The 13487-nt window shown below is 49.6% G+C and overlaps 1 protein-coding gene across 1 annotated transcript in view; it reads right to left on the reverse strand.

Moving 5' to 3' along the window:
* MYH13 (myosin heavy chain 13) overlaps positions 1 to 13487 on the reverse strand; it is a 53172-nt gene that overhangs the window by 10842 nt on the left and 28843 nt on the right. The window contains exons 20-29 of the mRNA XM_012185735.5: positions 12309 to 12445; positions 10840 to 11095; positions 8896 to 9138; positions 6963 to 7139; positions 5599 to 5744; positions 5404 to 5494; positions 3495 to 3884; positions 2569 to 2695; positions 2364 to 2482; positions 127 to 323 (exon numbers count right to left, since the gene is read on the reverse strand). Coding sequence (XP_012041125.4) covers positions 127 to 323; positions 2364 to 2482; positions 2569 to 2695; positions 3495 to 3884; positions 5404 to 5494; positions 5599 to 5744; positions 6963 to 7139; positions 8896 to 9138; positions 10840 to 11095; positions 12309 to 12445 — 1883 coding nt within the window. The remainder of the gene's footprint in view (positions 1 to 126; positions 324 to 2363; positions 2483 to 2568; positions 2696 to 3494; positions 3885 to 5403; positions 5495 to 5598; positions 5745 to 6962; positions 7140 to 8895; positions 9139 to 10839; positions 11096 to 12308; positions 12446 to 13487) is intronic.

Genomic DNA, 13487 nt, shown 5'->3' on the forward strand with positions numbered 1-13487 from the left:
GGGCATGGAGACCCAGTCTGTGTGCTTAGGAAAACTTGAAGGCCTAGGGAGGAAGACGGGGCCTGTCCCCTGCCTCTTCCTTGTGTCGTAAGGTCACCTCTCCTAGCGTGACCTGGGAGCCCCTACTTGGCCTCTTCCAGCTCCTCCGTGCGCTGGATGGCGTCCGTCTCGTACTTGGTCCTCCACTGGGCCACCTCGCTGTTGGCCTTGGACAGCGCCCTCTGCAGCTCGGCCTTGCCCTCCTGCTCCTCCTCGTACTGTTCCCGCAGCAGGTCGCAGTCGTGGCGGGCGGACTGCAGGGCGTGGGCCAGGGCGCTCTTGGCCTGCGGCATCACCGTGGTGACAAATTGCAAAACCGTTTGGTCATTTTCCAGGGTAAGAAATTTTGTTTCAACCAGTGTTTCCCAACTTGAGGCATTCACTTGCTGCCTTCACAAACTTAGCTGGAGCAGCATAGCTCCTGTTTTATTTACTTCACTTTTTAAAAAGTAGACTATTATATTTAAGTGGAAAATCATTAACACTTGCCGTAAACGGAAGGTAACCGAATAAATGCAATGGAGGTAAGACAATGTTACCACCTTCTAGCTAAGTAATTTGCAGCTGTGACCCTGTGTCCTAGTCCTATTCTCTTGTGTTTTGATGAGGAGGATGCACCAGTGTTAGAGAGATGGTATTCAAATTGAGGGGCTTCCCTTGTAGTTCAGTGGTAAAGAACCTGCCTGCCAATGCAGGAGACTTGGGTTTGATCCCTGAGTTGGGAAGGTTCCCTGGAAGAGGAAATGGCAACCCCCTCCAGTATTCTTGCCTGGGAAATCCCACGGACTAAGCAGCCTGGTGGGGTCACATGAGGTCACAAAATAGACACGACTCAGTGACTAAACAACAACATCCAAATTGAGACCTTTTTCTTATTTAATCAGAATAATTGGAGGAGAATCAGAAAGGGATTAATCTTCTCACTACTTAAGGCAGTGTTTCGGGATACTGTGACCATGAAAACCCCAAACGTATATTCTGGTGTCATCAGGGGGCTGTGTCCCCACCCGGGAATTCTGACATGAGCTGTGCAGTTTCCACGGCTCTGCCACCGCTTCCCAAGCAGAAGGCGGACATGTCTGAGGCCTCCATCACTCACTTCTACCTGGTCGAGAGGACATTGGTGCTCTCATCATAAAGGTCACAGACCACTTTCTGGTTGGCCCAGTGCAGTAACTCATGTATTTGCATCCTTTTAAAGGCACAGATTGGAGAAGGAAACGGCAAGCACTCCAGTATTCTTGCCAGGAGAACCCCATGGACAGTGGAGCCTGATGGGCTACAGTCCTTGGGGTCTCAGAGAGTAAACACAACTTAGCAGCTGAACAATAACAACAAAGACACAAATAAACAACAAACTTTTCCCAGGAAGGAAAGCTTAGCTCCCTCTGTATCCTGCCAAAGGACAGCCTTGCTCCTGGAAGGGGCCTTCTCAGGCTCTGATTCTCTCCACTCCCTCTGCCCTGCAAGTCTCCCAGGAACCCCAACCATGTGCTAGAAAGATGGGAGACAAATACAGCACTTTTCTTGTGTTTTAGGAGAGGCAGGTGGAGTTTGCTGGAATTCCAGAAGAGCGCCCTGTAAGTTTTAGCTGGCACAGGGCAACCCCAGAACTACATATATGCAGTTTTGGGCACACCTGCTTTTCTGTTTTAGTTCTCGAACACACATCAACAACATTTACTAAGCACCTACTGTGCGCACTGTTCTACTGTGTGCTGTAACTACTCTTAACTACTACAGTGAGGAAAAATAATTCTTGCCCTCTAGGAGTTGACAGATTAGTTGGGGGATGTGAATGATAAATATCTTGATATTGACATCAAGCACATGATAATGGTGTTTGCATTTATGCAAATGTCCCAAGGGTGCCCCCAAACCACCCAGCCCTTTGGAGGATGGGGTTCTTAAATGTAGGTGTTGTAGCTGGTGATACACAAAAAGTGATGGAGGAGAGAGAGGAGGGCGTTTCAAGGGGGTGGAATGATTGCTGGGCAGAGTGGGAAGATGCACAGAGGCAGAGATGGCCCAGCTAGTACAGCGGTGGGGGAAGGGATGCCCCTGCCTGGGGAGGGGAGTTTGTCAGCCCCTCCACTGGGGGACAGAGGGGCTCCGAGGATGGAGCACCCTGGTAGAATTTTCTAGCTCTGAAGAAGGAGAGCCAATGCCAAGGTTCTGGAACCTCCAAGAACTTGTTCCTGTCCTACTGCAAGGAAGAGAGGAGCAGCACCAGACTTCATGACTCAGCACTGCCCTCAACCAGCTCCACGGCTTCTCAGGTCCCACCCGACTCTACCTTTCTAGACGGAGGCACCCATCCTTACCTTGGTTTCTTCCTCCAGCTGCCTCTTAAGATCCTCCAGCTGCTGGGTGAGGACCTGCTTGCCTTTGGTTAGCTGCGAGATCAGAGCGGCCTTCTCTTCCACTTGGTGGCTCAGCTCCCCTGGCAAACAGACGTGGGCCCACGTCAGGGTTTGGACCACCCTCTTCCACAGTGCAGCGGGACCCCAGGGCCCTGCCCATCCTCACCATTTTGGGTCTGCAGCCTTGCCTTCTGCATGTTCAGGTCATGGATTAACTGTGTCTGTTGGTCATCCTTGGCCTTGAGCTCATTAAACTGGTCTTCCACAGTCCGGCACATCCTTTCCACATTACTCTTGGAAAAAAAAAAAAAAGCCAACATAAATGGGAAAAATGGATCCTGGGTTCCCAGTATCAAATCATTTGATAGTTTAGCTTCAAAGTGGGGCTGCCACTTTGAAGAATCTGCCTTGCAATGGAGGGGACTCAGGTTTGATCCCTGGTCCAGGAACTAAGCTCTTACATGCTGTGGAGGAATTGAATTAAACCCATGTACTGCAACTAGAGAGTCTGAGCATCACAACAAAAGACTTTGTGTGTCACAGCTAAGACTTGATACTGCCAAATAAATAATAAGCAAATAAATAAACGGGCTTCCCAGGTGGTGCCAGTAGTAAAAAAAAAAAAAAAAAAAACCCATCTACAGGAGATGTAAGAGACCTGGGTTCGATGCCTGGGCTGAGAAGATCCCCTGGAGGAGGACATGGCAACCCACTCCAGTATTCTTGCCTGGAGAATCCCATGGACAGAGGAGCCTGGCGGACTATAGTCCATAGGGTCACAAGAGTTAGATGCAACTGAAGTGACTTAGCAGGCATGTACACACAAAGAAAGAAAGAAAGAAAGAAAGAAAGAAAGAAAATGGGAGATGGAGTGGAAGCATTTGGGAAAGACTGGATGAATGATGAGATCTTGAGTTATAGCAGATCTTTGGATCAGGGCTCTGGTGACCTGAATGAATTTGGGGAGCCAGGAGCAGATGCAAGTGGAGAGAGTGTTCAGAACATGCAGTGAGTTGCAGGCGTGGAACTGTACCTGCTCACCCAGCAGGTGGATGCTGCCTCGCCTTTGCAGAGAGCAAAAGCATCAGGTACCTTTGACTTGGAGACAGTCTCGATGTTGCTGGCCATGTCGTCCATCTCCATCTTCAGCTCACTCTTCTCCTTCTCCAGCTTCTGCTTGACCCTCTGCAGGTTGTCAATCTGCTCCCCCAGCTCAGCCACACTGTCCGCGTGCTTCTTCCTCAGTGTGGCCGCTGTGGCCTCGTGCTGCAGAGTGGCCTCCTCCAGGTCCCTGCGCAGTTTCTGGAACTCGGCCTCCCGCTTCTTGTTCATCTCGATCTGGACCGAAGTGGCCCCGCTGGCTGCTTCCAGCCGCTCGCTGATCTCCTCCAGTTCCCGGGAGAGGTCTGCGCGCTGCTTCTCAATCTTGCCTCTGAGCGTGTGTTCTGCTTCCACCTCCTCTTCCAGTTCTTCAGTGCGGGCCTGGAAGGGTCACCGGGTCAGCAAGGTCATGGAGGGTTGGGCAACAGCCCCACTTTGGGGAGGATATGGTGGGGACGATTGGGGGTGGGCTTCATAAGGTCAAGAATACATTATAACATTAAATCCTTGGAAGAAAACTTGGCCACAATCTAAGTGCCCATCAGTAGGGGAATGGTCAGATCAGCCCGTGGTCCAGGGGACCACAAAGTAGTAAGATGTCCACTCAGGTCTACCATGGACAGCTCTGCAGGATGCATTGCTACATGAAGAGAGCAACTCGCATAATGATAGTCTCTATATAATATTTTGAGTGTGTATATATATATTTGGCCATGCTGCATGGCTTGGATAATCTTAGTTCCCTGACCAGGCATCACACATGGGCCCACAGCAGCAGAAGCACTGACTTCTAACCACTGGACTGCTAGGGAAGTCCCCATATACATATGTATTATGTAGAAGTTTGTATATATACATATTTATTCAATATTCTTGTTCCTTCTAGGAAGATCTCCTGGAGGAGGGCATGGCAATCCATTGCAGATCCATTCTAGTATTCTGCCTGGAGAATCCCATGGATATAGGAACCTGGCAGGCTACAGTCTATGTGGTTGCAAAGAGTCGACATGACTGAAGTGACTTAGCGTGTATGCATGCATCTCCTATATATATATTTTTGTGTCTATGTACATAGATCCATGTACACATCTCCTATATATTTTTGTGTCTATGTACATAGATCCATGTGTACAAAAGATCCAGAGGATGCTGTGGATTTCTGAGAAGGTGGAAGGACCCTGGACTTAGGGGTGGTGCTTAGAGCACCCTTATCAATAATATTTAGTTTATGCTGTTGCTGCTGCTGCTAAGTCACTTCAGTCGTGTCCGACTCTGTGCAACCCCATAGACGGCAGACCACCAGGCTCCTCAGTCCCTGGGATTCTGCAGGCAAGAACACTGGAGTGGGTTGCTATTTCCTTCTCCAATGCATGAAAGTGAAAAGTGAAAGTGAAGTCGCTCAGTCTGACTCTTCACAACCCCCTGGACTGCAGCCTGCCAGGCTCCTCTGATCATGGGATTTTCAAGGCAAGAGTATTGGAGTGGGTTGCCACTATGGGTAATTTTAATTATCTTCAAGAAAATCTATTTATATGCAACTTAGACAATTTAAATATTAACTTCAAAAAAAGGGAAGGCGATTCTCTCAAGCTCCAACAGGACTAAGACAAAAAAGCAGCAAAAGAAACCTGGGGATGAGACTTCCTTGGTGGTCCAATGGTTAAGAATGTGCCTTGCAATGCAGAGGACTCAGGTTTAATCCCTGGTCCTGGAACTAAGATCCCACATGCTGTGGGGCAACTAAGCCCACACGATGCAATGCAAGATTTCATTTGCTGCAACTAATACCCAGTGCAGCCAAATATATAAATATTTTAAAAAGAGAAACCTAGGGGAAAGAGCAAGGAGGGGTCCCTGATACAGGGATTTCCAGTTGGTGGGGAAGGTGTCCACACGTTACCTGCAGTTCTTTAATCTTCTTTTGTAACTGCAGACTGTGAACTTGTTCGTCTTCAATTTTGGTCTGTAGCTGACTGATTTCAAACTCCTTCCTGCAAATAGACACATATATATATTTAAAATACCTGAATTATGAGCCCTTCAAAGGCAGAAGTTAGCTTTCGGGCTCAAACACAGGTGAGCATGAAAGAGCTACTTCTTGAGTTTCTCCTCCACTTGCTGCTTGTCATTTTCTAGGTCCATGATCGACTCCTGGCACATCTTCAGGTCTCCTTCCAGCTTCCTCTTTGCTCGCTCCAGGTCAGCCCGCAGTTTCTTCTCCTGCTCTAAGCAGCCCTCCAGCTGGGAAGACACAGTGGGGCAGGGTTGAGATTTGCTGGGAACTGAGCTTGCCTCTTAGCCAAGGGCAGTGTCCCAGGGATCCCGCAGGTGTGAGCCCTCACCTCTGCCCCGGGAGGGAGCATGGCCCCCTGCCTCCTCCCTCTTCTCTCCTCTGGCAAAGGCTGGATCCCTGCCGAGGCCTCCCAGTGCCTCTTTCAGCTGATGCCCATTTGGCCTATCCCATGCCCCACGATGGAAACATGGTGCTGGGGGATGCATGCTCTTACCCAGACAGAATGGGGCACCTGTGGGAGGGCACTGCCCCAGCTGTGCCTGGGAAGGTCTGGATTATATACTATCAACCTTCTCCCCTACCTGCACCATGCAGCTGTGGGGAGATTTAGGCAAAGAATGTGTGTGTATGGGGAGGGGAGGTGGGCAGTGAGGGAAAGGAGTTGTTGGGGAGAAGGACACCTGCTTTGGCCTCAGGACAACTGCGGCAATCTGGAAACATTCTAGCCACGATTGGGAGTGAAACCTTAAGCTTCAAACCTGGCTCTTATATCAAGAACAAAAGTGTAACATGATGCGGGGGTAGGGAGGGGATGGATGGTAATTTTTCAGGCCACCAAGGGAACTCATTTTTAACAAAGTTAGAACAGGATTGGAGCTGTTGGAACCCAAGGACCTACAAGTGGATGCTAATAATGGATGATAGTGATGCTGCTGCTGATGGTGATGATGCTGGTGGTGATGCTGGTGATGACGGTGATGGTGATGGGATAATAGTGGTGATGATGGTGGTGATGGTGATGATTGTGGTGATGGTGGTAGTGATGACGATGGTGATGATGGTAGCAATGATGGTGGTGATAGTGGCTGGTAATGGTGATGGTGATGATGCTGGTGATGCTGAGGGTGAGGATGACAGTGATGACGATGGTGGTGGTGATATTTGCAGCTAACATTTTACTGAACATGCTCTGTGTGCTACGCTTTCCATGAAAACTCTTGCAGCTAAAGCTAATTAAATCCCCATTTCACAAGGTGGAAACTGGGGCTTCATGAGTTTAAGTGGCTCACTCAGCATTCCACATATATTTGGAAGGGGCTGAGATCTGAACTCCAGAGGTTCTGACCCCAGAGTCGGAAGCCTCAACCCTGCATCCATGTAGACCTCATCTTGTCTTTGCTTCTGCAAGTCATCAATGTTAGGGCGTAGTAATGAAATCTCCTCACATCATCTGTTTGCTGCTCCAGCTTGGTGTTTATTTTGATCAGACCATTGACTTTGTCTTCTTCAACCTGAAGATCATCCAGTGTTTGCTGGTGGGCTTCCTGCAGAGATTTCTTCTCTCTGGTCAGTTTGGAAATGTTTTCTTCAAGTGCTGTCATTTCTTCTGAAAGATTCTTTACCTAAGAGAGTATATCACTAGTTGAAACCAGTTCAAACAATTAAGAAGCTTCCAGCAAAGGCTACTGATTTTTTTACTTTGACTTTCTCTTTTTTGGTTACTACTTCTTTGCCTCTCCAGCAGGTGCCCATGCTGTTGGCTGCATCATCCTGAAATTGGCAGCCCCTGGTGTTTTTCAGTCCTCACTGGCCTATCACAGGGCCCTTTAGGATAATTTTTTTTTTAAAGAGGACATCATATGGTACACAGAAGGACATTATTCATGCAAATATACTGCCTCCAAAAAACAACATATCAGCCTGTACTCATCAGATTATATCCATGGGAATTTGTTTATTAGCTGGCCAGGGTTTACAATGAGGCAGGAAGGGGAAGAGGCATAGGCAGGAGGTGCTACGCAAGAAAACCCAGAACGGGGAGTCCCCTTTGTGAGGAAGCAGGGCAAGGGCACCAACTGTGGAGCTTTAAAGCATTAAATTGAGCTTTTCCCATGTGCAACACTCTTCCAGATCAGAAGTCGTTAATTCCTGACCTATGGGCCAAATCTGGCCACATAATAGTTTACAACTTTTGAATAAGTTGTAAACACTGGTGGAAAAAATGAGCTTTCACCTAAAATCTGGATGTCTGATTTCTCGAGGAAAATCAGAAGCTCTGGCCATGCAGCGTTCACATCCCCCCCTGGCAACCATTGGCTGGCACGGGGCCCTGGATGCCGCCTGGGGGCAGGGGGCAACCATTGGCTGGCACGGGGCCCTGGATGCCGCCTGGGGGCAGGGGGCAACCATTGGCTGGCACTGGGCCCTGGATGCCGCCTGGGGGCAGGGGGCAACCATTGGCTGGCACGGGGCCCTGGATGCCGCCTGGAGGCAGGGCAAGTGCTCTCCAGTTGGCCACAGTCCCCGCCCCTTCCCTGTCACCTCCCTATCGACACCCAGTTGCCCATTCGACGTTGCCCTGAGCCATCTCCACCTCCCTGGCAGCAAAGATGCTGTGAATCACGGACTGTATTTTCCATGCACTTTTGTCAAGTGTTATTTTGTGTGCGTGTAATTTTAGTCTGCATAAATGGTTTCCTGTTATATGTTTCATTTTCCTCCTTTGTCCCCACACTCAGCACTAGGCCTTTCACATCCATCTCGTTGTCCTGGTGGCTGTGTGTCCAGCCTGTTGTGTGTCCACCACATTTCACCTCTCCATCCCCCCAGGTGGACCCTGATCCTGCCTCCAGCATCCATCCCCCGCACCACAAGAAATGCTGCCGTGAGCCTCCTCATACATGTCCCCTTATGGACCTGGCAGGAGAACTCCTTGGTCTGTATACCCAGAAGCAGAACCACTGGGTTGAAGGATGTGTGGATTCTTAACTTAGCTAAGAATTTCCAGATGGCTTTCCCATAGGCTGCGTTAGTCTACCTTTTACCAGTAATGCATGAAGGTCCCTGATCCTCTAACCTCCCTGCCAGCCCTTGGTGTGGTCCAGTTTTCTGCCTCCTTCACCACCTGCCTCCCCGATCATCTGCCTGGCTCTGTGGGCACGTTTCTTGGCTTCCCTGTGCCAAGGGCTTCTCCTGAAGGATCTCTTGCATTGTGGAGGGAGGGTTGGGGCTAGAAGCTTGTGGTGTGACCAGGCAGGTAGCAGGAGTGAGGGAAGAGCCCACAGGTTTAAGAACAGGGCAGAGGTGGTTCATTCCCCTCCCACTTCCGGGCAGTTCCTTCCCCACCTGTCTCCTGGGAGGAGGGGTGGGGATGCCCACCTTGTTCTCCGTGGCATGCTTCTCTTTCTCCACTTTGGTCAGGGTCAGCTCCAGGTCATCGATGTCTCTTTTGAGGGAGGAGCATTTGTCTTCCAGGTTCCTCTTCTTGGCAACCAGTTCAGAATTCATCTCCTCCTCCTCTTCCAGCCTCTCGTTCAGCTCCTTCACTTTGGCCTCCAGCTGAATCTTGCTTTTGATGAGTCCCTCACACCGCTCCTCGGCATCCATCAGGTTTTCTGTTTCCTAAAAACCAGACAGATCATTGTTTTTTCTAATTTATTTTTTGAAGGATAGTTGAGTTACAGTGTTGCGTTAGTTCTGCTGTGCAGCCAAGTGATTCATTTATGCACAGATTCACATTCTTTTTCATATTCTTTTCCACTATAGTTTATCACAGGATGTTGAATACAGTTCCTTGTGCTATACAATAGGACGGTGTTATTTACAGACTGTTGTCTTTTAATCAGCCTCTTGACCAACCCCAGAGGGAAGGGCTTTATCCTCCAAAAGCCCATTATCTGGACCCAAGTCAAGGAATGGATCATCGCCACACACACACATACACACGCATATGTGCACATGTGTGCCCACAGGTACACTCATGTATATCATCCAAATACTTTTTTTAGCCACTAATGGTGTCATCTACTTAATAGAAATTCTCAAGTAAAGGCACACGTAGCATTCATAAAGCCTCTGCAAATTTGTCACATTTGGATGCCCGGCCATCTCCCTCTTCCTCCTGCACGAGTTGAAGATCAACTCATCCACTCTGTGCTTTCATACGCTAACTAATATTTCCCAAACTTGACCACCTTTTAAAACTCTCCATAGCAAAGTGCTTCTTATGACTCCTGAGGCCTGCTTCCTTAAGCCACAGAAAAGAAAAACCCCAAATAGAAACAAGTGATTAAATATGTACATTCCCCAGAAGGCTCTACAATGAGTCTCTTGGAGTGACCACGATTAGCTGATTATGTTGTTAAATGTAAACAGATTATATCCTCTCGTACTTCTCAGTGTTGTGAGAACTGGACACGCATTTCAAGGTAATGGATGAAAAGAGTCTGGCAAGAATAGCCTTCTGTGTTTACTGAACATGTCCTGTGTTACATGCATGAACTCATCTGAGCCTCCCAGCTACCCTAAGAGGTGAGAGGCTATTGCTGTGCCCATTTCACAGCTGAGAAAACTAAGGCACAAAGAAGATAAGTCACCTGCCTGAGGTCACACAGCTGCCAAGTGGAGGATCTGGGATGCAAACCCAGATATCTGGTTCCAAAACTTGTTCTTGTGCTCACCGTGCTTGGGAAAGTGAAAGGGCAGGAGGAGGTGCTGTGCACTTAAGCAAAAGGTAAATGTATTGGGAGTTTATTAAAACGAGCAAACACTAAATGTCTTGACTCTGTGAAATGAGACCATTATGCTGCCAGAGTGTTATGGATTAGATATACAGCTTCATTTTCCCTATATCTTTGAAAATATGCATATCTTTAATTTTTAAAAAATGTTTTTTATCTTTAAACTTTTTGGCTGAACCACTCAGCCTACAGGATCTTAGTTCCCTGACCAGGAATTGAACCTAGGCCACGGTAGTGAAAACCTGGGATCCTAACCACTAGGCCACCAGGGAACTGCCAGTGATTTAGTTACATGATTTTTAAAAAGACTTGGTACATCACTGACAGATTTTTTATTATGACAAACACATCCCCCTCATACCCACAGCAAAAATACATCTGACTCTGCTGTAGAACACAGGGAGAAATAAAGTAAGCAGAAATTCACTTTGCAGATGTATTTTGCGGTGTATTGAGTCCACAAGCCCGGGCTGGCCTCCTTATACTGGCAGGGTAGTGATGTAATACCCCACAAGCCCACTGGGTGGCACCACTATCTCTTGCATAAACTGACGGATCCTCCTGGCCTCGGGGAGATACTTACAGACTGGACCTGCAACTGGAGGTCATTCTTTTCCTGCAGCAGGGACACCATTTTCTCCTCCAGCTCCTTTCGGCGAGCCTCAGATCTGGCCAGTTCTTCCTTGGCTCTCTCAAAGTCTTCCTTCATGGTGGCTATCTCCTTCTCAGCCTCCGCACTCTTCAGCAGGGGCTTGATCTTGAAGAACAGGTTCATCCAGGGCCAGTGCTTGACGTTCATAAAAGATCGGATGTTGTACTGGATGCAGAAGATGGAGTCCCTGTGTATTGTTAGGACTGGGGTTAATGGGCCACAGCAAGGTGCAGTCTCCACCCCCCTGCCCCGGTGGGCCCCAAGACCTTCACCCTTATCGGTCAGGTGGAAAGGAGGTGCAGCTTGGCTGTAACCCATCCCATTAGCCCCAGAGTCTGTTCTGCAAACGAAGAGGAGAGGAAACAGCATGTGCAAATTTGGGAGGAGAGAGAGGTTCCATCCACCTGGCTTCCACCTCCACCACCCTACTGAAAATGCTCACCCTAAGGTTGTCAGTCTGAGCAAACTCCGGGAGGTAGTGAAGGACGGGGAATACAGGGTATCAGGGAGAAGGGGTCCCAGTGAACCCCCACACAGGACTGGCCCACAGTGCTGCTGCTCCTCCTGTTGAATTACTGAAGGACAAAGGCCCTTCAAGCTTCATTCGGTCCCCTCCGTCCTCTCTCCCCCATCATCTGTGTCCTAATCGGGTCCTGTCATCTTCTGTTTGGACTTCTCTACAGCCTGGCCTTGGCCCCTCTTGTGCCTTCAGGCCTGCTCTTCTTGCAGCTGCCAGTGACCTCTTTGAGTATGTGTGCGTTTTGTTTTATGGCCATGCCGTGCGGCAAGTGGGATCTTACTTCCTGGAACAGGGATCAAACCTGTGCCTCCTGCACTGGAAGCGTGGAGTCTTAACCACTGGCTTGCCAGGAAAGTCCCCCAGGTGACCTGTCTGAGCTATTGAAACAAATCCGATCCTCTCACTCGCCTCCTCCATGGCTCCCCATCAGGTGGGAGATTTAACCTAGGCTCTTCAAGATGGCAGGTGGGGACCTCCACTGCCAGCCTCTCCTTGCTCCAGTCAAGTGACCTGCTTTTGCTCCCCACAACCTGCAGGCCACCCTTCCTCCAGCCATGCAAAGCCTCCTTTGGAAAGCTCTTTCTTTTTTGCTGCCCTTTCATGCCAACCCCAGCCCCCAGTCTGTCCACCTGGCCCTGAATACAACTGACACTACGCTTGTCACAGGCGTGAAAACTAGCTGAGCAGGTGTCTGCTTCCCACTCCTCTGTGGGCTCCTGGAGGCCAGGGCTCATTTCTGCGTCCCCAGTGTCAAGCAGAGGCCCCAGCATGGAACCATGGCTCAGTAAATGTGGGACAAATAAGTGAACATCTTAAGACTAAAGCACGAAGCGAAGGTCAGCTCCAGGGAGGAGGGCAGGGAGGCGACGGCTTGCATCACCTTCTCTCCATCATCTTCTTGAACTCCACCCGCATCAGGTAGCCCCGGCATAAGGCCTGCGTGCGTGTCATCAGGGTCACGAGCTTCTCATCCCTCATCTCCTCCAAGAGGCCTAGGAGCCCAGCTTTGAAGAATACCTGTGTGAAAGGAGAGACGGGCCCTGCTTCATCCTCAGCCTGTGCGCCCAAGGCGGGCTATCTCTGTCTAGCCCCAGCCCTCGCCTTTGGAGCCCTGACTTGGGACCAGCAGCCGTCTGGCTCGCCAGACTCAGTTTTTGGAGGCTGTGTTCCCTGCAGGAGCCCCTCTGTGTCCTGTTCCAAGGTACGTTCCAGGCCCCGCTGGCCCAGGCAGACAGATTCTGCTGGAGTTCACATGCAGGAAGCAAGGATAGGGCAGAAATGTAATCACACATGCAGACCAGGAGGGACTCACAGATGCCTTTGCCTCCCCATCCTCATCCTCCAATCTCTCCGCCCAGCTGAGGAGGTGGGTCCCACCCTTGAGGCCCCTCCCTGCACTGCCCACACCTGTAGGGCTTCCTCTGCCCCTGTGATGTTCCCGGGAAGCAGGGCACCCGTGGGGGCTGCAGGCTTTTCCCTAATGGGGTTGATGGTCCCCTGGCCCCTTTTAGGACACGGAGCTTTGGAGTCAGGCCAGGATTTGCAGCTGGCCTTTGTCACCCACTCTCCATGCGACCTTGAACAAGTCTCTTGTCCTCTGGGAGCCTCCCAATAACCCCATGAGATAAGTACCACTCTTATCACCATCAGATGATCTGAAAGATTCGGTAAAATGTGTATAGAAGACATGTCACAGGTCTCAGTGCATACGTGTGCAATAATGGTGATCATTTTTATTGGTGATAATTCTTCTCAGGACCTCACGGTCCCTGGAATTCTGTGTTCTCTGATCTCGTGGGCTCCTTCTCCCCTTTAGGGGCACTCACTCTCTGCTCCTGTTGATTTCTTCTATAGCTGCTAGGGCTGGGGCTGGAATTTCCAATTAAGCCTCTAGACACTTAAAGTCAGCATAGAGAGAGCTACCTATTCCTGGACAGAGTTCTCTTGGCCTGGGCTTCTGGGCAAGGGATGGTCAGGCTTCCCAGAACAGGAAAGAGACACCTTTCCTCCCATCAGCTCACAAGCAGCCCAGTTCAGTTCAGCTGCTCAGTTGTGTCTG

Source organism: Ovis aries, chromosome 11, assembly GCF_016772045.2.
Source record: "Ovis aries strain OAR_USU_Benz2616 breed Rambouillet chromosome 11, ARS-UI_Ramb_v3.0, whole genome shotgun sequence".
Lineage (NCBI taxonomy): Eukaryota > Metazoa > Chordata > Mammalia > Artiodactyla > Bovidae > Ovis > Ovis aries.